General features: G+C 29.0%; 2 protein-coding genes across 2 annotated transcripts; one reads left to right on the plus strand and one right to left on the minus strand.

The window, feature by feature from the left end:
- Positions 1–6,954: 6,954 nt before the first annotated feature.
- On the plus strand, positions 6,955–9,780 carry LOC109802380 (putative pentatricopeptide repeat-containing protein At3g25970). Its single transcript, XM_020363728.3, has one exon. The coding sequence runs from the start codon at positions 7,119–7,121 to the stop codon at positions 9,414–9,416; it is 2,298 nt and encodes a 765-aa protein (XP_020219317.1). The 5' UTR covers positions 6,955–7,118; the 3' UTR covers positions 9,417–9,780.
- Positions 9,781–11,678: 1,898 nt separating this feature from the next.
- Positions 11,679–14,354, minus strand: LOC109802176 (remorin 4.2). Its single transcript, XM_020363413.3, has 2 exons — positions 13,538–14,354; positions 11,679–12,237 (listed from the first exon to the last, which is right to left on the minus strand). The coding sequence occupies exons 1-2, from the start codon at positions 14,147–14,149 to the stop codon at positions 12,046–12,048; spliced, it is 804 nt and encodes a 267-aa protein (XP_020219002.1). The 5' UTR covers positions 14,150–14,354; the 3' UTR covers positions 11,679–12,045.
- Positions 14,355–24,826: the final 10,472 nt, after the last annotated feature.

Raw genomic sequence — 24,826 nt, forward strand, 5'->3', positions numbered from 1 at the left:
AAAAGCTCAGTCGGTTGGATATGGGTCACATTTTTTCAAAGTCGGTTTACAACGGGTTGGACATTTTTCACCCGAACCCGACCAAACCCACCCGTTGCTCACCCCTAGATACCGTGTTTATTTAACGTAAATAAATCAAAAGATTATTTATATAATTTAATTATAATTTAAATATGTTTTTAATTCCTCAAATTTTTTAAGATAAATTTGTTTTTGATCCCTCAAATTTAAAATCGTTATTTTTAGTCACTGTAATTTTCAAAAATCTTATTTTAATTCCTCAAATCACCAATAACTAGGCATGGCAATCTAACCCGTCTTCGTGGGTACCCGCCCGAACCCGCCTCGATTTGGACGGGAAAACCCGTGTTTATCGGGTTCGGGTTCGGATTTTCCCCGATTGATAAAATTGGGGGTAGGTACCCGCCCCGCCCCGTCCCCGTACCGGCCCCTACCCCCGCTCCGCTTAATAATATAATTAAAAAATTATTTATATATATATATATATAAACCAAAATAAAAAATATTTATACGTAAAATTTGTGTTATTTTATTTTTCTTTTATTTTTTTTAAATTTGTTCATATTTATTTAAAGAAAAAGAAGAAATAAAACAGGTTGGAGCGGGGGGCGAGGGCTGGGTGGGGAAACTCGAACCCCGCCAAGGACAGGGAACGTAAAACCCGTCCCCGCCTAGCCCCATCGCCATGCCTACCAATAACATATATCAAAGTAACAAATTAAGATGATTATGCAATATCAATTGGATTTAATGTGATATTTTTACTAACAGAGATATTAATAGGTAGATTTTATGCAATAATATTTGATAAATTTCTTAACAAAATTTGAATATAAAAATTAAAATAAATTTTTTTTGAAATTATAGGACTAAAAACATCAATTTTAAATTTAAGAGACTAAAAAATGTCTTTAATTATTTATATCATCATATTTATTATTAAGTGTGTACAATTAAAGCTTTAAAAAAGAAAAGTATACCATTATATTCGATATTTGAATTCATACGTATTAAAGATTCATTATAATCTAATGTACATTATATATTGAATTTGTCGGTGAGAGGTTCGGACCGTCTGGTTCAGCAAAATTGTGAGCTTGGTTTTTTATACGAAAAAAATGTGGTTCCAAGATAGACACCAATAAACATAGGAGGGTAGATTTGTTGAAGATAAATTATTGAAAAAACTAATAAATATTTTATATTAATAACAATTTTTAAAAAATAGTTTAATGTGGATGATAATTTATAGATATAATTATATTGAGTTTTTAATATGAATAAAAAAATGCAAATGAATACTTATATTTTTATTTATATAAAATTAAGAGTTTAATTTTATATATTATCAATATAGATTATTATTTTTAAATTAATTATTACAAAATTTAACAACTTTTAATTATGTGATAATCCATATTTAGATAACAATATAAAAACATTTACATTTGTAATGTATTCACTTTTCAATTAAATTCTAATAATATTTTTAAAATCTTACATACACTTTGATAAAATGCAAAGATGCATGTAAAAGAATTGTTAAAATATAAAAATATAATATGTTAGGTTTTAAAATATTAATTAATACTTAATAACAATTAAAATGATATAATTTTAAAAATCATATATATTATTTTTCAATTTAATAAAAATTAAGAACAAATTATATTTCTAGTTTAGAATTGAATTCAAGATTAAATTAGGAAAGTTAGAAACTATTAATTATATTATTTAAAAGTTAATATATAGTAATTATTGTAATACATTATATCTTGCATACTAATGCTCAAATAAAAGAATTACATCTAAATAAAACTTTATTTGAAATAAATAATAGTTCATAAAACGCCTCTTAGGTTAAATGATGTATATTTGACTCAAACAGAATAAGTTTAACACAATGTCTAAAAAATAATGACTAGATCATAATGACTGCCCAAAAACAATACAACTAAATAACTAATGTCTTTCATAAATAAGATGAAATAAACCAAGTAAATGGAATAACAAATCTTTTTTTTTTTTAGGGAAAGAATAACAAATCTTAAACTATAAGTTTTGATGTCACATCCTATCTGAGTTTCACCCATAAACACACTTAAGTCTCAACATTAATATCATCCTAATGATTCTCCTGCAAAACATACATAAGAACAAGTAGAATAAGGAAAACGAGATATTTTCACCGTAATTTTCCGTGTGAGATAAGGTCAAGTGGTTATGTACATAACATAACATACAATGTTGGAAATTCTTAAACCTTATAATTTTCATATTTTTAATTCTTCATATGGAAGCCAAAGTTCACAAGTATACAACCTAGAACAATAAACTAGAGGTTATGGGATCTACAACATGATTGATTATTAAGAATATGTGAATTATCTAGATCTAAACTTAGTTCCTGATCTAAGCATTATTCAACAACTACAATGAGTAATCATCATCATGACCAAGGGGAGGCCAATGACTTTATGGTTCTTCCTCAATCGAATCTCTTGATTCCTACATGGGACCTTAGTCTCTCTTCAGATTGGGAGAAGAGAGTAAAGTTGTGATCTAGAATATTGGGGACCATAATCTTCTAATAGTGTGTTAACTTGAGAGGGTTCCCATTATCCCTAAATGGGTCGACACTCTGCTCATTTAAGTCCATATCATTCAGTAGTCTAACAGGTTCACTTAATTTGACCACATAAAATAAAGTTCGCTAGTGATAAATAAATAATATAATTTTGAACTACATTATCATCCAAAGAAGGCGAATGCAATTGAAAATGCATTGAGTAGGAAATCCTTACATATTTCTTCCCTAATGATTCATGAGATTAACTTGATAGAAAAATCCAGATATATGAATTTGTCAATCATAATGAGTTTTGATAGAATAAAATTGAATGCAATTAAGCTCACTAATAATTTACAAAGACAAATTTGTAAGACACATGAAGTTGAAGAATATATCCAAAAGATAAAAGAGATTGTTAGAACAAGGGAATAGTTAAAAGTTTGGAATATAAATGTACGGAGTCTTAAAATTCAACGATAATGTATGTGTGCCTAATGATCCAGAAATTAAGAAAATGAGTTTAGATGAGACACATAAGAACAAATTAAGCATATATCTAGCTATAACAAAAATGTACCAAGATTTGAAGAAGATGTACTACAAAAAAATACTATTTAGTGACCAACCAAATTCGTCGATATTTTGTCCATTTTGGTCGCTATTGGTCCCAACGACGAATTTAGCGATTGAAAGCATTTGTTCTATAAAAGCCTAGTCGTTGATGCAATCCGTGGCCGAATTTGTATCCATTGTTAAGTAGTGACCGAATGAGTGTGTCATTGATGTATAATTATTCGTCACTAAAATATTGGTCGTCTAACATGATATGAACAATTTCGCAACCAAAATATTTTATTTTTAAAAGTTTTGGTATTTAAAGTCAGTATCAAATTTGGTCACAGATAATCACTGATTAATTCAGTCGTTAATTCCATTGCAAACAAAAAAACTAATTTAATTCTTAAATTTTTCTTGGTCATATAAGGGTCGTTGATTTAGTCACTATTTTGGTTGCTAATTTTTTGATTTTTTTAATATTACCTTTTAATTATAATTTAGACTTGTTATAATTTTATAGTTAACAAAATATTGATTATCCAATTTATAATAAGCAAGAACATAGTAAATGACTTCCAATGTATCTCATCAATGCAAACATAGAGTATATAATGAAAACTACATAAAATATAATTAGATCAACAAGATGTACTAAAAAGAGGATAACATAAAAATTCAAAAGGCTGGTATAGTAAAAGTGAAATACAACCTTAAATCCTAAAAAAAGTAAAATAAAGGATCTAATCAAGGGTCTTTTGCTATCTCATCAACATAATCATCTGCACCATGCTCGAGATCATCCATAGTCGTACTCAATGGAGTAGGGGCTGGCTTGAAATGCTTGATCTTGAGGTGTCATATAATATATAGCATCTTTTCATCATGTTGTCCTATATGTTCCTCCAATGCTTTTTCCTTAGCAGTCTATTAAATAAAAAATCCTACTTTAAGACGACAAACGATCCTTTAAGTTTTAAAGATGAGAAATATGAAATTTTCTTTAAGCAAAAGTCAACATTCTTCAAAGATAGAACACATCAGATAAAATGAGAAGAAAATACATATCATATGTAAAATGAAATAAATCAGAGGAAGCATACAATTTGTTTGATGACATCAAATGAACACTATTATACAAGACTAACATTATAACTTCTTTTAATATATTATTCCTCAACAAATTGAACAAAAGGAACTTCAGAATTCTCAAAGTGCATTAAAGAGGAACAAGATAAAATGTTCGTGAATAACCAAAAAGCAAGATCCTAGATATCACGAAAAATGTACTGAAAAAGACTGTTATGCACCAGCCCCAACTGCTTTGCGCTGACACCTCTCTACTACACTCAAAATGGAAGGAAATGATGATAAGTGGCTGTTTGGATCAGATAAGAGATGCACGTCTCACTGATAAGCATTTAACATCCATATTTAATGCGTCAACAGTAATCTTTAGGATCAGCAAAGAAGACAAACGAAACAACTTATGAAGAATTTTTGAACATTTAATGAGTATGTAATTATGTGCGTTATATGTGATGTTTGAATTATATATATAATTAATTTCATGTAATTTGAATTGTTTTGAATTGTTTGAGATTTGTAAGTGCCTATAGGAAACCCTTATTTATAGAACAAAGTGAATATTGATGTTAATTGGGTGAATACATGAAATTGAAATTGAGTAATTGAGGGTATAATAGAGTAGTATTAGACTTTAATATATGTTTTTACCAAATAGATTGGGAAAATAGAGTTTGGGTGTGAGTTGTGGCTTGTTCTAAAAACTCTAATATGAATATACTTTGGTATTTATCTGATTTCTCTAAGTGATTAATGAAATTGAGTTCTGATAGTTGGGTTAGAAAGTAGACATTCAGAGTTATAATTTAGACTCAATAATCATATAAAAATGTTAAGGAATGACCAAGTTATGTGAGTTAAAAGATGAATCTCATATTTTTTATGTGAAATATAATATGCGTATGTTGTAAGCCTTTTAAGTAGACTTAAATGACAGAATTAGATTTTGTAATCTTCATAAAAATTGTATCATTGGATGCTAGATTTAAAATTTTGTTGAAATCACATGCAAAGAAGGTTTAGATCTCAAGTTATGATCAAATTAGTGAGCAAAGATCAAGTTGTCAAATTTAAGTTGAAATGTTACGTTTTTGTATTTTTTTAAAATAATGGATGAAATAATTAGCTCTTAAGGTCAACATAGAAGTTAGAGATAATTGTCTTATATTTCTAATAAAATTAATAGCAACTTGATATCATATATATAGATCAAAATAGGATGTTTGGATCACACATTGTCTTAGAAGGTTAAGTTATGGAAATAGAGTTTGTGAATGAGGATGATGAATAATTTTACTTTTAAGTATTTGATCTTATAAATTTTTTGAGGTACTTATTTCAAGGTTTAGAAAGGATGGATTATGATAAAAAAACAATTTTTTATAAGTTATTTTGTAAGTCGATAACTTGAGATGTTTTGATGATAGTAATGTATAAGGACTTAATGTGTGATATTGATAAGACTGTTAGATTATTTAAGCTATTAATCTGAATACTTAGTGACTATAGTCATGGTGTTAACACATGATTAGACGATCTCATAATGATTCTATCTTGAGGTGTATTGGATGATGTGTAAGTTCTTAAATCACAAACAAGTATGAGTTAACAGTGGCATGATCCCTTATACCATTGATTTCTAATATTTAATTAATATAGTTGAATTGTTAATTGCTATATTGAGATTAGTTGACAGTGAAATGATGTGATAATATGATATGATAAGACATGTGATATGTGAATAGTGATATCATATGAGTTGCTATTCATAGAGTCTATTTGACATGCATCATATGTATTAAAGTGTTTTTAGGGGTACGATATGCAATATATCGCTAGAGAGGGTGCCTTGTGTAAAAACTTGGGAACCAATCTTGGAGATAACTCGATTTGGAAATCTTAGTCCTACCCTTGTGAACATGGGGACATATCTTGCACAACTTGACTATCTTAACCAGAACATGTTAGTATATCCTTTTAGTGAGAGTGCATTGAGGATGTGACCAAACATGTACTCTTGGACTACTCTACATGTATTACTAGCGACAATGCACAAGTGTAATATGTGACGTTTTTACTAATATTACATGCATGATAATATGTAGTCTATGTCCATTGTATAATATAACTTAATGTTATGCGATATTTAGTTATTATGTCATGAAAAGGTGAAATGAGTTGTTGTTACCAATCTATTTATGTTGTGTATATGTCTTGTTTGTATTTGATTGTCCAACTACACCTTACACTATAAGTCAAAATGAGATGTTTGTCATTCCTCTTATTTTTTTATTATAAAATTTAATTATATATAATAACCATTTAACTTATAAAATACACATACTAAAATTAATTTAAATGTAATACAAAAGACTAAATTAAATATCATATATTAATTTAAATATAAATATAAAAAGACTAAATTAAATATCATATATTAATTTTATACATAAAAGACTGAATTAAATATCATAAAATGATCGATTTGTATATAAAAAAAATAAGATAAATGTTAAAAGTCTAATTTAGCGTGATAATAATAAGATGAAAAAAAAATCTTTCTAAAAAAATTTAAAAAATGATTTCTAAAAGAATTGTAAAAAATAAGATAGAAATTGTTTATTAAAAATAAATACTATTTTAAAAAACAACAGTTTATACAAACATATATAAAATTTTAAAAAAATACTTTTATAAAAGAATAAATTAAAACAAACCGACTCATTACATTTCATGCGACTGAAGATTATATGTAAGAGATAGTTGTTGAGTTCCGTCCTATGGTTGATGAATGATTATAAAATGTTGCATTTACATGTCTTATTTTTCACCCTATGAAAGCAATAACTCTTAGTTGATTTTGATTCTGATCAACTTCAACCCAATGGTTCAACCATTGTTCCAACCCCTTGTTCCACAATGCATTATTCCTTCTTCTGCATGCCCTTTGCACTTCCTTCCACCCTATAATGGCTTCCACCCCACTTTTCCCAAACCCTCTCAAAGCCACAAACTTGTGACACCCCAATGTCGTGTTGTTTCACCCTCTAAGCATAACAACACTGTTCTTCTTAATGACTGGCCTCAGCTCCTTCAATTCTCAATTGGGTCACAGGATTATATGCTGGCAAAGGCAATTCATGGCTCTCTAATCAAACGTGGTTGTGAAGGTGAATTGTTTGTGGACAACAATCTTGTGAACCTTTACTCAAAATTCAATAACATGGGTGATGCACAGAGGATATTTGATGAAATGCCTGTGAGGAGCACAGTCACATGGACTACCCTCATGAGGGGGTATTTGAAGAGTGGGGATGTCGGGTCTGTTTTCTGCATTGCACGTGATATGTGCATGGTTCATGAGAATTTCAACGAGCATACTTGTTCCGTGGTCCTACAGGCATGTAGGTCCCCGGAAGATCGTGTTTTCGGGGAGCAGGTTCATGCTTTTGTCGTAAAAAATAGGCTTCAGGAGAATGTTGTTGTGGCCACTTCATTGGTTTCTATGTACTTTAAAAGTGGTCAATTGGGTTATGCAGAAAAAGTCTTTGGTGGCATAAGCGGGAAAGATGCTCAGTGCATAAATTATATGATTTTGGAATATGGCAAGGCAGGCTTGGGGGATAAGGCGTTTTGGATTTTCGTGGATATGCTACAATGTGGATTGAAACCAAGTGATTTCACGTTTACGAATTTGATCGGTGCGTGTGATTCGAGTGTTGGATTATATGTAGGGAAGCAACTACACGGGCTTGCAATGAAGTATGGTTTTATGGGTGAAACATCACTTGGCAATGCAGTGATTACAATGTATGGGCAACATGGAATGGTCAAAGAGGCCGAGAGAGTGTTTGTTGCACTGGATGAGAAGTCTTTGATTTCCTGGTCTGCACTTCTTTCAGTATTTGTTAAGAATGGTTATGCTAATAGGGCATTTGAATTTTTCTTAAGAATGCTTCAGATTGGTGTGCCTCTTGATTCTGGTTGCTTCAGCACTGCTCTTGATGGATGTTCAGAGTGGAATAATTTGAAATTCGGGCTTCAAATTCATGGACTTGCAATGAAGCTTGGTCATGTTTCTGATGTAAATAGTGGTACTGCTTTAGTAGATTTGTATGCTAAATGTGGAAGTTTGCGGTCTGCAAGAGCAATTTTAGACAGACTTCCAAATAAAACTATTGCTTCATTTAATGCTATTCTAGTTGGATACCTGAATTCAAAAATAAGAGACGATGACGAAGATCCTATGGGTTTTTTCAGCAAACTAAGATTCAATGGTGTGAAACCTGATTGTGTAACGTTTTCACGGCTCCTTTGTTTATCTGCCAATCAAGCATGCTTGGTAACTGGTAAGAGTCTTCATGCTTACACTATAAAGGTGGGACTTGAACATGATACTGCTGTAGGCAATGCTGTAATTACAATGTATGCTAAATGTGGTACTGTTCAGGATGCTTATCAAATATTTAGTGGCATGAACCACGATTGTGTTACCTGGAATGCCATTATTTCTGCATATGCCCTTCATGGTGAAGGAAAAAATGCACTTTTGCTCTTTGAGAAGATGCAGGAACAAGGTTTTGCTCCTGATGAGATTACAGTGTTGGCTGTTCTCCAAGCATGTAGTTACTCAGGTTTATGGGAAATTGGGTTGTGCTTATTCAATGAGATGGAATCAAAGTATGGGATTAGGCCTGTGATTGAGCACTTCTCTTGCATGATCGATCTTTTAGGTCGATCTGGAAATCTATCCAAAGGCATCGATATCATTGACAAAAGCCCATTTCACGAATCTTCTTTGCTTTGGAGGACTCTTGTCAATGCCTGTAAGCTGTGCGGTGATTTACAACTTGGAATGTGGGCATCCAGAAAATTGCTTGATTTAGCCCCCAATGAGGCCTCCTCTTACATACTTGTATCAAATATGTATGCTGAAGGTGGCATGCTGGAAGAGGCTGCAATGGTGCGAACAACTATGAATGACTTGAAATTAATTAAAGAAACAGGTTCAAGCTGGATTGAGATAGACAATGAGGTTCACTATTTTATAGCAAGTGACAAAGACCACCCTCAAAGCAGAGAAATCTATGCGAATCTGGATCTATTAAAAGATGAAATATGCTGGAGCAGCGAGAACATAAATAATCTTACTGATATCAGATTCAGATTCCCCGTGACATAATATTGTCAAATTGCTGTAGTTTCAATAGCAAGATTTCAACAATATTCCTAGAGGATGGAGGGGGGGATTTTCCAGTAGATTGCTCTTTCATAACAGTTTTCTGATAGTTTCATTTTGTATGTTTACCACTTCTAACAAAGAAAAAAGTTGGAAAAATATTTATAGCATCTATTGTAATGTTCATTGTACAGTGACTGGCAGAAGTTTGAGTTAAAACTGGTGCAGCAGCTTTTTTTGTTCTTAATGGTTGTTATCATTAGGATGCAAAATGAACCAAAATCATTTACATTTGTAATCTTTGTACAAAATCCAGAACTTGACTAGAAGGATTATACTTGATAAAAATGAAAGCAGAGTTCAAGCATGCTGTGGAGCAAGTTGATTTAAATATTACTGCAGTTATTTTTGAATATGGTGTATAGAGGATTTAGTTACTGTTTCAAATTATAAACCAGCTCCTATCATATTTTTATGCAGAAATATATCCTTGTGAAATCTTGCCATGGGTCCAAACTCCAAAGATAAACAAGAAAACATGAAGCAATAGTTCAAGAAATCTGTGAAGCCCATCTAAGATAAATGAAAAATATTTAATTATTGTATTGGCAACCCACTGAGAATTAATTTGCTGCAGAAAAAGAAACATCCTTTATGGGTACTTCTATTGCCTGAAAACTGTTGAAATAGCAGTGGCGAGAAATTGTTGTATCGTTCAGGACCACCATGTATTCATAGTTCTAGTCAATCTCCACGTGACATATAGTCGAATTTAATTAACTTTTTCTTGTAAATTGAAAAATATGATTTCATATCATGTGAAAATTGGTTAAGATCATGAATATGCAGTAGTTTCAAACCATATAATAATTTTTCGTGATTGACTCCATGGATACAAGATTGGCTAAATCATGGGGCTAACGACTAGAAAATCTCTTTGTACACAGGAATAGGAGAAATTGAAACAATAAGAATGATGCCTTGATATTTCATTGCCAAGAATCTCCTTTTGGCTGGTAATGAATTTATCAAGCTAGACATTGTATCAAGTATTGTTGACTGTGTTCCATGGTAACACTCAATCCTTTTTTAGACCAGTATTGGTGAAAATTGCTTTCCACTGGAGACTCACGTTCGAAACACAAAAATACACTAGAAAACAAAAATTCTTTCTACTGTTTTTAACTCTAGCTCTTGATTTTAAATTGAAAGCGTGAAAACTTTTTAGTTACTTGAGGTGATGAAATACTAGCAACATCACAGCGCAATATCTGTCCAAAACCAAAAGTTGAGCATCAACTTTTGTTTTTTGTCTGGTCTACCATGTTTTCACTTGTCTAATCCTTTCACCAATGAATAACATAGTTCTTACTTTTACTAATTAGCAAAATTTAGATCTAGATTTTGTTTTTGTGTGTTATCAAACTGGAATTAGAGTTTTACTTTACCAAGGTCATCTCCATCCTAAGAACTTATTTTTTTTTTCACTTTTTGTTTTTAGGTTCTTAAATGGGTTACGTATCGATCATATATATTTCTTAAAATTTAAGCACCTCATCTCTCTAAACTTTTTTTTAATATAGACATTGTTATCCTTCACTAGACAATCTTGTTCAAAACATACTTAAAAACCGAACTTGAAACTAAGTTGAAAAAACATGGTGACGTGCATTTGATTCGTGCGTTTGGTGGTTCGTCTCTCTAATCTAGTAACTCCAAAGATTTTACTAAATGGATTCTATATATAATCTCACATCCTACTTTTCCTAATATTTATTTATTTATGTTTATCATATAAACTTTTTATTTTACTTTTCCTAACCCCACAAACATTGTTAAACCACCCTCAGCTATTAAGGACCACCGGACAAAACTGTACAAGCACCCTTCTTGTTGAGCATATATGCTTCTCAAGCAGTGTTACGGATACCCCTAATCTTCTCATTAAAAGGTTGGATCAATCAACTCTACATTTTACTGTGTTTAGATACACTTTGCATATTAATAATGTAAGTGTATAAAGTTACCATGATAGCTTTTACGTCTTTTAGTGCGTTAAGCCTCCTTATAAGTTTAGCATGATCTGCAAGATATTTTCTCATAAACTAACAATTATTTCTTTTTCCCATGATGGGGTATGAGAATTAACAACTGATTAGGAAGATTTGTGAGGGCCAGTTTGGTAAGCTAAAATCTAAATATTGTGGAGAAAAATTGCATAAATGTTGGACACACACAGTTACGTGTCGGCAATGCATTTGCAAGTAGTGGAAGCCAACTAATTACAATATAAGCATTATATTAATGTACAAAACGTTTAATCAGCACAACCAAACAAATGATCATTATGTCTATAAATTCTAATACACTAATCAATCACTCAAAAACACTCCAATTGGTTTCTATATAATATATAATAGTTTATACTTATACCCCCATATCTTCTTTTTCTTTATACTGCTGCTACCCCTCTTTAACCCTTTAAGTTAAATTTAAAAGGAAAAAGGGGCTCTCATCACACTATGTCATCTATTATGCCATGATCTTTTCTCTCTATGTTTCTCTTTTTGGTCATTTTTTTTTGTCTTTAAATGTGGTTTAAAAATATAACATTTATTTATTATAGTATAACTTAAAAGAAAGATCTTTTGGTTGGTGCTCTTCCAACTGCTCTCATAAGGTTTGCAATCTCCAGAACCCTGGCTACTTTAGTTCCCCTTTTAGCCTCTGCTGATGCCCTTCTCTCCTCAGCTTTTCTATGAGCTTTTGCTACCTCATTTTGCATTTTCTCCATTGCTTTTGCTCTTTTATCCTCTAGCTTTCTCTGCACAATTAGTGAAAATATTTGGTTAGTGATGGACAAAATTGTAATTACAGTTTTGTGCACTTTGTTGGTCAAAGTTATGTTTTACTGTCCAATAAAGTTAATGTCGTGTAGGTTGAAAATGAAAGTAGCATCAAAATCAAATCATTAGACCACTTGCTATTTGCTGGCCGTGTTTTCAGCTCTTTTTGTTGACACTGTAAAAGTAGCGTTGAAGATAAGGCAATGGATGCAGCCCAAATGACTCCCTTCATATATTACCATGTTATTATTATATTAACCAAAATAATATGATTTTGCTCATTAAAAAATGCAGAAGATGCTTGCAGGTGGATGATATTTTAATTTTATAACTTTCAAATCAGCATGACACCCTCCCTTAGCCCAAGCAAGAAAAAGAAGAACTTAAGGAGCCAAATCCTAATTCAACTTTTCAAATAACAGATTTTTTCCACCTGAGAAGACTTAGACTTTAAGCCTTCATATGATCAAAATCAAGCCCTTGGATTGCATGCTAAAACCACAAACACATAAAAATTCAAAGGCTATCTGCTGCCGCTAAAACTTTAGGGAAATAATGATAATAATAGAAATAAATTAAACTTCTTTCCCATGCTCCAAAAACCGTCAAGGGAAAATGATTCCCACCTTATGTTAAAATATATTGATCCATGATCCAAGAGTTCAAATAACAATAATGAAGCAATCATCAAGGGTGTCAAACCCTAGCCCCTAACTTGTCAACCTTATTCACTCTTTAATTTCAGATATAAAAAAACCCACTTTTATGAAGACCCAGAATAAAGGTAAGCATTCCGTTATTCACCAATTGATTGGATCAACAATTCACAAATCTAAAAATACAATTTCAGTCTCGAGAGTAATCATCATAAACAAGCACCACCATCACCAAAAAATCCATACCAACTAATCATGATCGCTAACCAACCCACTAACTCCCCCCAAAAAAAGTAACCAAAATTCAACTCTTGAATTACTATATAACATGCTAGGCAAATCAAATCATAATACCTACAAGTCATTTTTTCCCCATAGATAAGTAATCCTACTGAGAATTCAAAGCTTGATTCACTTCACTACCTTGTGAAGGACTAACCCCTTCCACCAGACACAATCACACAACCCTATTGGATACTCATTCAATTGACAACTCAGAGACAACATACATACCAGGAATCCCTAAAGTTGACTTAGTGACGGAGGATTGAGGTAGTATTAAGTTCAAACTATGTTACCTTCATTATAATTTCTGTGGATAAAAAAAGGACAAAATACATACCTCAATTTTCTTCATCCATGAAGTTGCTTTCTGAACCTGCTCATTCTCCCAGCCATTTATAACAGCATCTTCCCTCTTGAACCTGTTATTGATCTTGGCAACCTTAGCAGTTTGCCAAGCCGCAATCTTTGCCTCAACCTCCTCCTTCCTCACCCTCTGCAGTGTCACCTCACCACCACTAGAAGAAGACCCTCCACCCCTAGAAGCCGAAACCTCCTCCAAAGGGTTTCTATCTGCCACAATCGCCAAAGGGTTAGTCTCTTCCATCATCAACAACTCATCATCCTCACCAATCCTCCCCAAGTTCAAGTTGTTGTTGTTGTTAGTGTTGTTGCTATTACTATTAACACCCCCTTCATTGCCATGCATGACACTCAAGGGACTATGGTCGATGCTTGAGCCTGCCAGAACGAGGGCACTGAATTCCCTACTCATGCTGAAGTTCTCAGTGGAAACAGAAGAAGGTTGGTGGCTGTGTGTTTCCCAATTAGGCTCTCTTCTTGGGGTTAAGGCGTGGATTTCTCTTACTTGTTGCTCATTGCTAGTATCAGTGTTTTCTTCCTCTATGGCATCATGGCTTGTAGAAGATGTTTGAGTTTGATCATTCAACATGAGGAGTGTGTTGTGCTGTGTTGTGGGGTTTTGGTGGAGTCAGTAGTGGAACAGAGAAAGTGAAGGGAAAGTGGGACTAGAGACAAAGTAAGGGTGTTCAAGCATATGCTATTGTTTATTTTGAGTCCTTTCTTTTTCTTCTTTTATTGCGAGTTCTTATCTTTGTTAGGGTGAATTGGATTTTACTATTAGAATTCGGATACTACGTGAAATATGTTCATTGACTGATTTTTATTTTTATTTTTAATGGTAGGCACGAATCGATGCAGAGCGATGAGAGAAACTAAAAACTAGCGTAAAGAATCAGCATGTGTTTAATATATAGCCAATGTATATGCGATTTAATGTCAATTTATAGAAAAGTTAATCACATTTAATTAAGTCGTAGAAGAATACTAACTAATATCTTATCTCATAAATATTGTAATTAAAAACTATGTACTTTAATATTACTTAATAATTTCTCCTGAGCTTATAAGTATATTACGTGAAATCTAAGATAATTCAAGAAGGAGACGACTTTGTTTACGATCCGTATAAAATTTAAAATAATTTGTCAAAATAGCATACATTTCCAAAAAAAATTATTACTGGACTGGGATATTTTGGATGACTTTTTTATTTTTTATTATAAAAAAATAAATATGTACAAGAATAACACATGACAGTGAATAGTGTCCAAACTAACACATATAACGGTTTTTATTTTCTTATTTTTAATTTTGACGTTGAGAAATTGGGATTAGTTACCCATATTTCTTAACATGGATTTATGTGTATTGATTATAATATGTTAACGTGTTGAAATATTAATGTGTTTGTCTATTCTTATGTATCATTAATAATGATACACTAGAATGTTAGAATATTTTTGAAATCCTAAACTTGTACGTCATTAATGACAAGTGATAATGTGTTAAAGGATCATAATATCATAAAATGTCTTATCTTTATATCTCAATCTCTCTCTCTTAAACCAACTAGAAGTGAATAAAATTCAATTTGTCCATAGATTCAACATAGACCCTTAATGTTTTGAATGGATTCAAAATCTCCAAATCTAACCTAATAAATTTTAGGATGAGTTTAGTTATACTTCTCAACGTTTCAACCCATCCTTATTTATTTTAAAATATATAAATTCTTAAAATAATTATTTATTAATAATAAAACTATTTTTTAATAAATAATACTTTGCATAACATTATACTATATTTATAAAGATGTTTATTTTAAAATATATGTTGTAAGATACAACTTAATTTTAGGTCTCTTTTATTTCATACTTTAACTATATATATGTTAATATATTCGAAGTTAAAACAACGGGTTGACTTGGTTTAGTCTTATAACACCCCAAATTTTATAAAAATAATAAAGAATGTTTTTAATTAATAAAACATATTTTATAAAAGAATTAAAAATAATTATATTAATATGAGGAGAGCTTTTTGAAAATAATAATAGTAATATGCATTTTAACAATTAATTAAAGGTATTTTTATAAAATTATGATGGGTTTTGTAAAATATATTGTTTATTATATGAATTATTGAGTAAATTATACTCGCACTCCCTATATTTTTTAAGATTGTACCCAATACTTCTTCATAATTTAAATTTACAATAAGTGTGTAACATCTCATTTTTTTCAAGAATAAATAATAATGTTTGACTCTAAACCCTAAACCTACAAGAACCATATAAAAATGTTAAGAAACGACCGAGTTATGTGAGTCACAAGATGCGTCTCACGTTCTATGTGTGAAACATAATGTTTGAAACTTATAAGCATCGTTAGGACCCTTATATATATGACAAATTTAAGTTTCATGGTATTCATAATAGTTGTAGGCTTAGATGGTAGTTTTACAACGACACTGAAATCACTAAAAATGAGATTTAGAACTCAAGTTATGATTCAATTAGTGAGCAAAGGTCAAACTGTTAGAATTAGACTTAAATATTGTGGATTTCTAATTTTTAGAAATAGTATATGATAAAATCAACTCTTGAAGCCAACATAAAAATTGTACATAATTATCTTAACCTTTAAATAAAATTAAGATCAATTTGATATCACAAGTACATATCTAGATAACACACTTAAACCACACAATACGCCATAGAAACTTAAGATAAAAAGAGATCATTTATTAGTTATATTGGTGAGTTATTTTATTTTTTAAGTGCTTATATGTGATATGAGTAATGATAGTGTATAGAGTTATGATGTTTGAGGTTCGATAATGATAATGTTATGATCGAGATGTTATTATAATGATGTTATAATGATAAATGTTATAATATGTGATAAATGAATAGTATGAATAGTAATAATGTATAATGTATAATGTTATGTTGTGTGAAGATGTTATATGAGAAGTTATATAGATGTATGATATGTTGAAGTACTACGAGTAATGTGATAAGATATATGAAATAAGTCCAGTGTTGTAGTTTGGCACTCAAGGAGTTGAGTATGCATATTGTGTTGTTATATTGAGTGTATTGAGTCCTTGCATTCATACTTTGCTATGTAGGATTGTGTGAGTCTATGTAGGTGGAATATCATAAGTCATTTAATTATGCTTTGGAGATGTTATGGTGGGGAAACCTCTAACAAAAATAGGAGTCTACATGGCCAACTATAACACTTCGGCATGACTTTGATAGACATCTCCTAATTGAGATGGTTTAGGAGATCATTATTGACGGTAATCCTTATACTATTTGATGGGGTGGTCACATTCCATTACTCCTTTGCTATTCTGTATTCTTGAGGATGATGGGGAGATTGGTACAACATGCATATAGAGTTAGGAGCATGCATAACATGAGTCTTAATTATGATTCAGATATATTGTATGACTAACTTAGTGCGAATGATGAATTAATGTGTGGAGATGATTATAATAGTTTTATGAAAAGATGTTTATATGTATGTGAAACGTAATTAATGTTATAGATGTGTGTGTCTACCTTTGTACCCTATATATGTTATGTGCAGATAAGATGTTTTCTCATTCCTTATGTTTGTATGTTTGTATTTAGGTTGAATGCCACTTGTTAGACTAGTAGAAGTACAAGAAAATGTGTTTGATAAGGAAAAAGCATAAAGGATGGTCTTGCTCTAATTAATGTGACATCGGGGCAAGAAATTAGTTTTAGTATTTTAATGGATTTTATTTAAACTATAACTCTTTTTGTTTAATTGTTGAAATTTTGTTAAAAGGGGTAGTTTGTGCCTTATTTTAATTTTATATGTAGTTTATTAGGTTGTTTAACAAAATTGTTGGAATAGATTCAGAACTCTTTTATTGAATAATGGTGCTTAGAAAAAAATTTATGAAATTTTCTTAATTATTTAAATTCTTTTGTTTAATTATTCAGAGTAAAAATGTGTCATATTATTAATAATAAATAATTTATTTATTTAACAATATTTGATAGATTTAATAACAATGATTAAATAAAAGGTTAAAATATATATTTTTTAAATTACATAATTAACAAAAATTTTAAATTCAAGAAATTAAAATCAAATTTATCTCATACATAAAAGACTAAAAATATATTTAACTTTTTAAAATACAAAACTTTGATTTACTTAATAATGTATTAAAAAATTATTAAATGACACAATTCATATAGTCAAATATAATAAAATTTGACATATACATCTAACCATAATTTATAAGTCAAATTATAAAATACTTTTAAAAAATTATTCAAAACAATTTTTAAATTTTTATCCAATACACTTTCATGCGATTCATCCGTTAAAAGTTTTTTAATGAATGAATTCGATTCATCCATGAAATATATTGTATTATTATAAAATTTTTAAAAATGAAAAAAGAAAACTTTTTTATATCAAACTAATTTTTTAAAATCTCAATCCAATATATTTTTATTGTAATTCAATAAATTTTAATAAATAATAAAAAATATTATCTATCAATAAAATTAAATAAATAAATTAAATTCAATCTATTATTATTATATTTATATAATAAATGAATCAGATGAATTTATTTATAGATAAATTGAATGAATGTTGACTAAAAAAAAAGATATTTTATCAGCCGTAATTCCATTCTTGTAAGAATATTCATAAAAGAAAAAAACAATATATCTTTCCCACTAAAAATATAATAAAATCTAATTTTGATTATCTAATTTAAAGTGTCAAATTTTTGAAATGAAATTGGAAAAACAAATGTAATATGAAAGAAAGAAAAGAAATTATTAAGAAAGATTAATTAGTTTTGAATGGCAACACTTGGCGATCCTTCGTTTTGAAACTAGAATTTTCTTTCCTTTTAAAATAGTTTGTCGCTATCTGATAAACGCCGGGTCACCCTCGCTGAGGTGGCTCACCCATTTCTTTAAATTTTGATAAACCAATTTTATATTATTAAATAAATTAAATTATATTTTAATCTTTTATCTCATTATATAACTTATTTCAATTATTTCTCTTTTAAAATTTAGGTTAATTTCACTCTTTCAAAAATAGTGATTATTAATAATTATAAAACATTATTTTATTATTATTTTTTTCAACTGAACAAAAATGTAAAATTTATTCATCACATTTACTTGCATGGAATATTATGAAAATTTAGTTGATGTTTGAAGCAAATAAGATTATAAACATATTAAAAAATCACTTGAAAAATAAGTTTAATGATTAAAAAAATCAACAAATTTTTTTTTTAATATTTCATTGAAATTATTTTTACGCGATTTTCATTGTATTTATTACCTTATTTTATTTGAACATCAATTGTGGTCAATAACTTTTATCTAATAAAATATTTTGATGAGAAAAAACATTTTGAATCAGTTAAAATAAATTTAATTTTGTGTCATAGGATAATATATGATTATTATTTTAAAAAGATCAAATTGATAAAATTTTAAAAGAAGAATTAAAAAAATTGATAATGAAATGAAACTAAAAAATCAGATAAATAATTAAAAATTTAATTTAATTTATTAAATATATTATTATAAGCTATATTAAAATTCACTTTTTATTAAAAATATGAAAATTTAATTATACTATTAATTTAATTGTTATATACTTTGAGTGATTTTTATTCACGATTGATGAATTAAAAGATATCATTAATATGATTTTTAAAGTAATTATTTTAAAATTAATAAACTTATTACATGTATTAATAAAATATTAGATAATAATGTAAAATTATTTTCATTCTCAATAAGTTTTAATTTAACTTTCTTTTTACAAAGTCTTATTAAATTCTTACAAAATATTAATGTATAATTTCTTTATATATTTATCTAATCACTGATCGTTATGTTTTATTATTGATTCAAAATAATTACTATTTTAAGGGTTTAGTTGTCATGTACTTTAATAGAATGGTATAAAAAATTCATAAGTTTTTTTATTCCTTCAAAATTAGAATGTATGATATTTTAGTCGCTTAAATTTAAAATTTATGTTTTTATTTTATATAATTTTAAAAATTATTTTTTTAGTCTTTCAAACGAAAATTTTATCTTTATAGTTTTTTAATTTAAAAAATAATTTTTTAAGTACCTCAAAGCCACTAATATTAAAATATATATAGAGACATTAAAATAATATTTTTTAAAAAATTATAGCGACTAAAACAATAAATTTTAAATTTGATGAATTAAAATAATAATTATTGATATTTTAGACATTAAAATACAAGTTTTAAATTTGGAGAACACAAAATTATATAGCTCAAATTTAGGAGACTAAAAATATAATTAGGCTAAATTTACATTTTCAATTAATTAAGAATCATCTTTAATAAAAAAAATTAATATATATATATATATATATATAGTTGTTCTTTTGTAGATAAAAATGCATTTATTTCAAAATTAATAAATTTATTATACATGAACATTCATAATTAGATAATATAAATTTTTACACTAATATTAATAAATTTTATATTTATAATAGTTCGTAGTTAATTAATAATGAAAATATATTTGATTCTAAGAGGTTGTTTTCGAAAGTGACCCTTGGATTTATTTGGTTGGAGTTGTTAAAATAACCATTTATTAGGATAAATGAATTTCTCCAAACTAAAAAAATTAGAGAAGTTCCATGACCGATATCACGGGAAACACCTTTAAATTAGGTTACATTTAAAATGAAAATATAAATAAAAAAATGTTTTGATGACTCACAAGTTTATGAGGATTGGTCCATAAATTGCACTACGAACACAAAAAGGTGGAAAAGGCTTATCTTGAAAGGGCAACGTAGTTTTGTTTAATGAAGTTCCAGAAAATTTGTTTTGTCGACTATGCTCTCTCTAATGCTTTGTGGTTTTGTGTATGTAATCAACGCGTATTTGTAGTTGTACACTTTTCTTTGTGTTGTTCCACAGGTTCCATTCCACGTAATTAAATGAAAAATTACTTAATAGTCAATTGTTGAAAGTTTAAAGATAAGAGTTGAAAAATAAAAATTAATAGGTTAGGTTAGTTTTTTTTTCTATACATAAGAATTATATATAATCACGTGGTTAGAATTATATATATATTATTTTAAATTTTTATTATTAGATTAATTCTAGTGATTGATTAATAAATTAGTTGATTAAATTAAAATATTTATTAAAATTATTTTATTAACCATTAACACATACACGAATTGATATCTATATATAATTATATGAATATGAATGATGAGTAATTTGATATAAGAAATATGTGAAATGTGAAATTATGAGTTCACGTGGATGTAATGTATTGAGTCTTTTTGACATGCATTATTTGCAAAAAAATATGTTTTATGGGATACAATATGTAATATTGTGAGTCGCATTAGTGATATATTACTCCTAGTTATATTATGATGCCAAGTTGAGATATTTGTGTTGAGAGGGCTCATGGGGTCTGAGAATCATTTTAGAGACTCAGTAGTGTTGAGAGGGGGTTCTCTAGGCAGAAACCTAGATTGAACCTAGAGGGAAGAAGTATATAAGATTTTTGTTTTGAATATAGTCTCATAAACTCTTTCCTCCAACTTTCTAGAGAGAGCATTCTAAAGAGAATAATGTCTCTGGTCCGTGAGCTCCCTTTTCTCTCAAATCTTCTTTTCTTCCTCTGAATCTCATTTAAGTTATGTTGTTGTTGGATTCAGGATAAGAGTAGCCAAATTTGTGTGGTTGAGTCGTTAGAGTAGTGTTGTAGAGTCTTGATCATCTTCTCTTTTCTTCTACCTCAGCTTCGAGCTATCGAGGTAAGAGAAGCTAAATTTCTATTTTCTTTGTTGTATTATGGAGTTGTTGGATGATTTTGGTGCTAAATGTGGTTTGGATTTCAAATCAAAATGAATGAATTGATGAAATTGGTGAAGAGAGGTGTGAGGGTTAATGTTGAGTTGAATGAAGGGGGAGATGTGATGATTTGCATATGTGGTTGTTGCATGTTAATTTTTTGTGCATGATTTGAGTTGTTTGAGTTGAGTAGAAGCATTACTCTTTTGTTGCATGTGTTGGATTTATGTTGGATTGTAGGTTGTTGTTGAAAATCAGGTTTTACATATGCAAAATTCTAATGTTGTGCTAGGCACACCTTTAAGGCGCCGGGCATTGTTCTAACTTGAGACTCTCTAACTCGATCATGCCAGATGTAGGATTGGTGGCACAGGGCATTGTCAGAAATAAAAAAATTCTAATCTTGCCCACAGATGGTTTGAATTTCCATTTTGAAAATCTCATTGATTAGGGAATGCTCGGAAACCAGACTAATCTCTAATCAATGGTTTTAGAAAAGGGTTTGTAGGAGTCATCACCGATGTTTTACTTAAAAAATCAGAAAAGAAAAGTTTTTTAGTGGGCCTAGGGACTCGAGAATCCTTCTCTTTAATGTTGACAACCTCTATCAGTATCGTATCATCTAGAATCACCTGGTGGTGGATGGTTGATCCCAACATGTACACCTTACTTATGGCCACCAATTTCTCTAGGATACCCTCAATGTATAATTGCACCTCTAGTGGTGCCTTATCAACATGAGCATCCTCCTCCTTTGATGTGTTATGGGTTGCACAACTTTTTTGTTATGTTGACAACATGAATCCTCATCAATATAAACATCATCCTCCTTCGATCGTCTAACTCTAAATCAATTTGTTCTTTTTGTGTTTGATGTACTTGTATGAACGACATGTCTAACATTTCACCATGTCATGTCCATATTGTGTAGCTTTTAAGGAACTCATCACGCAAACATGCTCTCATATCATGTTTGTTGGTTGCCTTTGCAAATTGGAACAATTTACTCAAGAATAGTAAAACCTTCCATTACTTTTTATAACATTTCTTTGTGCAAGCAGAAGAAACTCTTTAACTTCATTCTCACATTCAGCAGTAGTTGTACATAAACAACTCATCTAATTCCTATTCATTAATGCATTCATTTGACATAAATTGTGTCAACCTCTATTTTTAATACAAGGTGTGGCTCTACCTATTTAGAAAGATAATTCTTTATGTTTGAATAATACATAAAGGTAAAGTCTCATACATTAAATTTGATAAAATTTTGCCAACATTCTACATTGGTCACTAAATACACAAAATGAAAGTAGTGACATCAAATTCACACACAATCAAGTATGTACTTAGATAACAATAAAAAATGATGTTAACCAAAATCTTATCAACTTTAAAATGAGAGTAGTGACATCAAATTCACACAATTCAAGATTCAATATAATGATTATACATTAATTTTATAACCATTATATTCAATTTCAAAGAAGAAACTAAGATTCACTTAAAATCGATCAATATTTCTAACAATTATAATATAACACTTTGAGATAATTAAACATATAATTGTGCTTAGTTAAAACTCATGTATAAAATCAACAATATAATATACACATGTAATTAAGCATGTCAAGACAACAAAAATTAAATTAAAAATAATTAAAGTATTTATTTAATTATTATAAACTTATATTTTAATTAAAAATTTAATTTTTAATATATATCATCTAAATTGACTAATATCACTAATCTTGTATATTTTTAATTTAAATTCTTATTGCCTAACATTGTGTAACTAATAATTTGTATATTATTTAATTATACTAACATAAATTTACTAATTTTAATAAAGGTCTATAATTATGGATACCTAAAAGATATTTAATTGAATGTCCAATATTGTATAGATACCTAAAATGTATTTTAATTTTTAATTTATATCTCAATTATATTATTATGCATGCCCCAAAGGAAACACACATACATATATCTAACTAATTTTCAAATCAATTCTTTACGTGCATACAAAATTCATACACAAATTTTATCAAAATAAGTAATAAAAAAACCCAAAATGAGCAAACAATTAATTAATAAGCAAACCCAAAATGAGAAAACAGGTAATGATAATAATAGGTAGTGAGCAAACCCACATTCAAAATAATATGCTTATTATCCACCGCAAAATCCTAAAAACCATGGAAGAAAGAGAAGTAAAGCCTTGAACTTGTGAGCGTGAAGGAAAACTAAGAAGGTCATTGGACTAAAGGAGAACTACATGAGAAATGGTCGCCCTGGTCATCAGAGTGTTTTGCTCATCAAAACGAGTGGGTAATGTGCATAGAGGAGTCACTAGAAATCACCTTTGTGTCTTCTGTGGAGATAAAGATAAAACAATGGGGCACAAACTTAGTTCGCACTCTTAATGTAAATAATAAGACATTCTATAATGGGTGACAATTTACCTGTCATAGAATGTTTCTTTATATGACGAATAAGTCAACACTCATTATAGAAATGTTAGAATCAAAGGTTAACCAACACATTTTATGGGAGGTGTTGACTTACACGACATAGAAAAAAATTATATGATAGGTAAATCAACACCCATCATAAAATGTTTTGACATATTTACAAGTATGTCATTGTACTACTTTCTATGTCATGTGGATAACATTTAATATAAAAAGTGTGTCAAGAAATTCTCTTTTTTACACTTGTAAACTCTGATTTTTGCTTAAAACACGCTATAAGAGATAAATCAAAATCTTATGTGATTCTTGCATAATGCTTGGTTCAATAGGATAAGGTATTTTCCACCTAAGAGTTGTAATCAAAATTTATTTTAAAATTATACTTCTTGAAACTCCAAGGAAACTTATAGGTAGGGGTGTTCAAATTGTTAAACTAAACTAAACTAAAAGAAAACTAAACTAAACTATAATAAATAGTTCACTAAACTAAATTGAACTAATATAAATATTGACTAAACTAAACTAAACTATTATCTAGATTAGTGCACTATAGTTTTAGGAGTTTGAACTAAACTATAATATCAATTAAATTAAATTATTATTAATTATAAATTAAATTATTATTAATTATAACTAAATTGAACTATATTAAAAAAATAAATTTAAAATCAACATTTTTAAATTGAGCTACCAAATCATTGATATTAATTATAAATTAAATTTAAAATAATTTTTGTAAAACAATGTTAGAATCTGCAGTGCTATTCTGGCTTCTACTTTCTTGTTTATCTTAAACTAATTTGGTTTGTTCAGAAATAAATAAAATTAGAGGTAAATAAAATATGGTTAAAGATTGTTTTCATCAAGGATTTGTTTGAACCTAAGTTTAAAAGTACTTT

The sequence above is a fragment of the Cajanus cajan genome, chromosome 7 (genome assembly GCF_000230855.2).
Source record: "Cajanus cajan strain Asha chromosome 7, NIPB_CcT2T_4, whole genome shotgun sequence".
Taxonomy (NCBI): domain Eukaryota; kingdom Viridiplantae; phylum Streptophyta; class Magnoliopsida; order Fabales; family Fabaceae; genus Cajanus; species Cajanus cajan.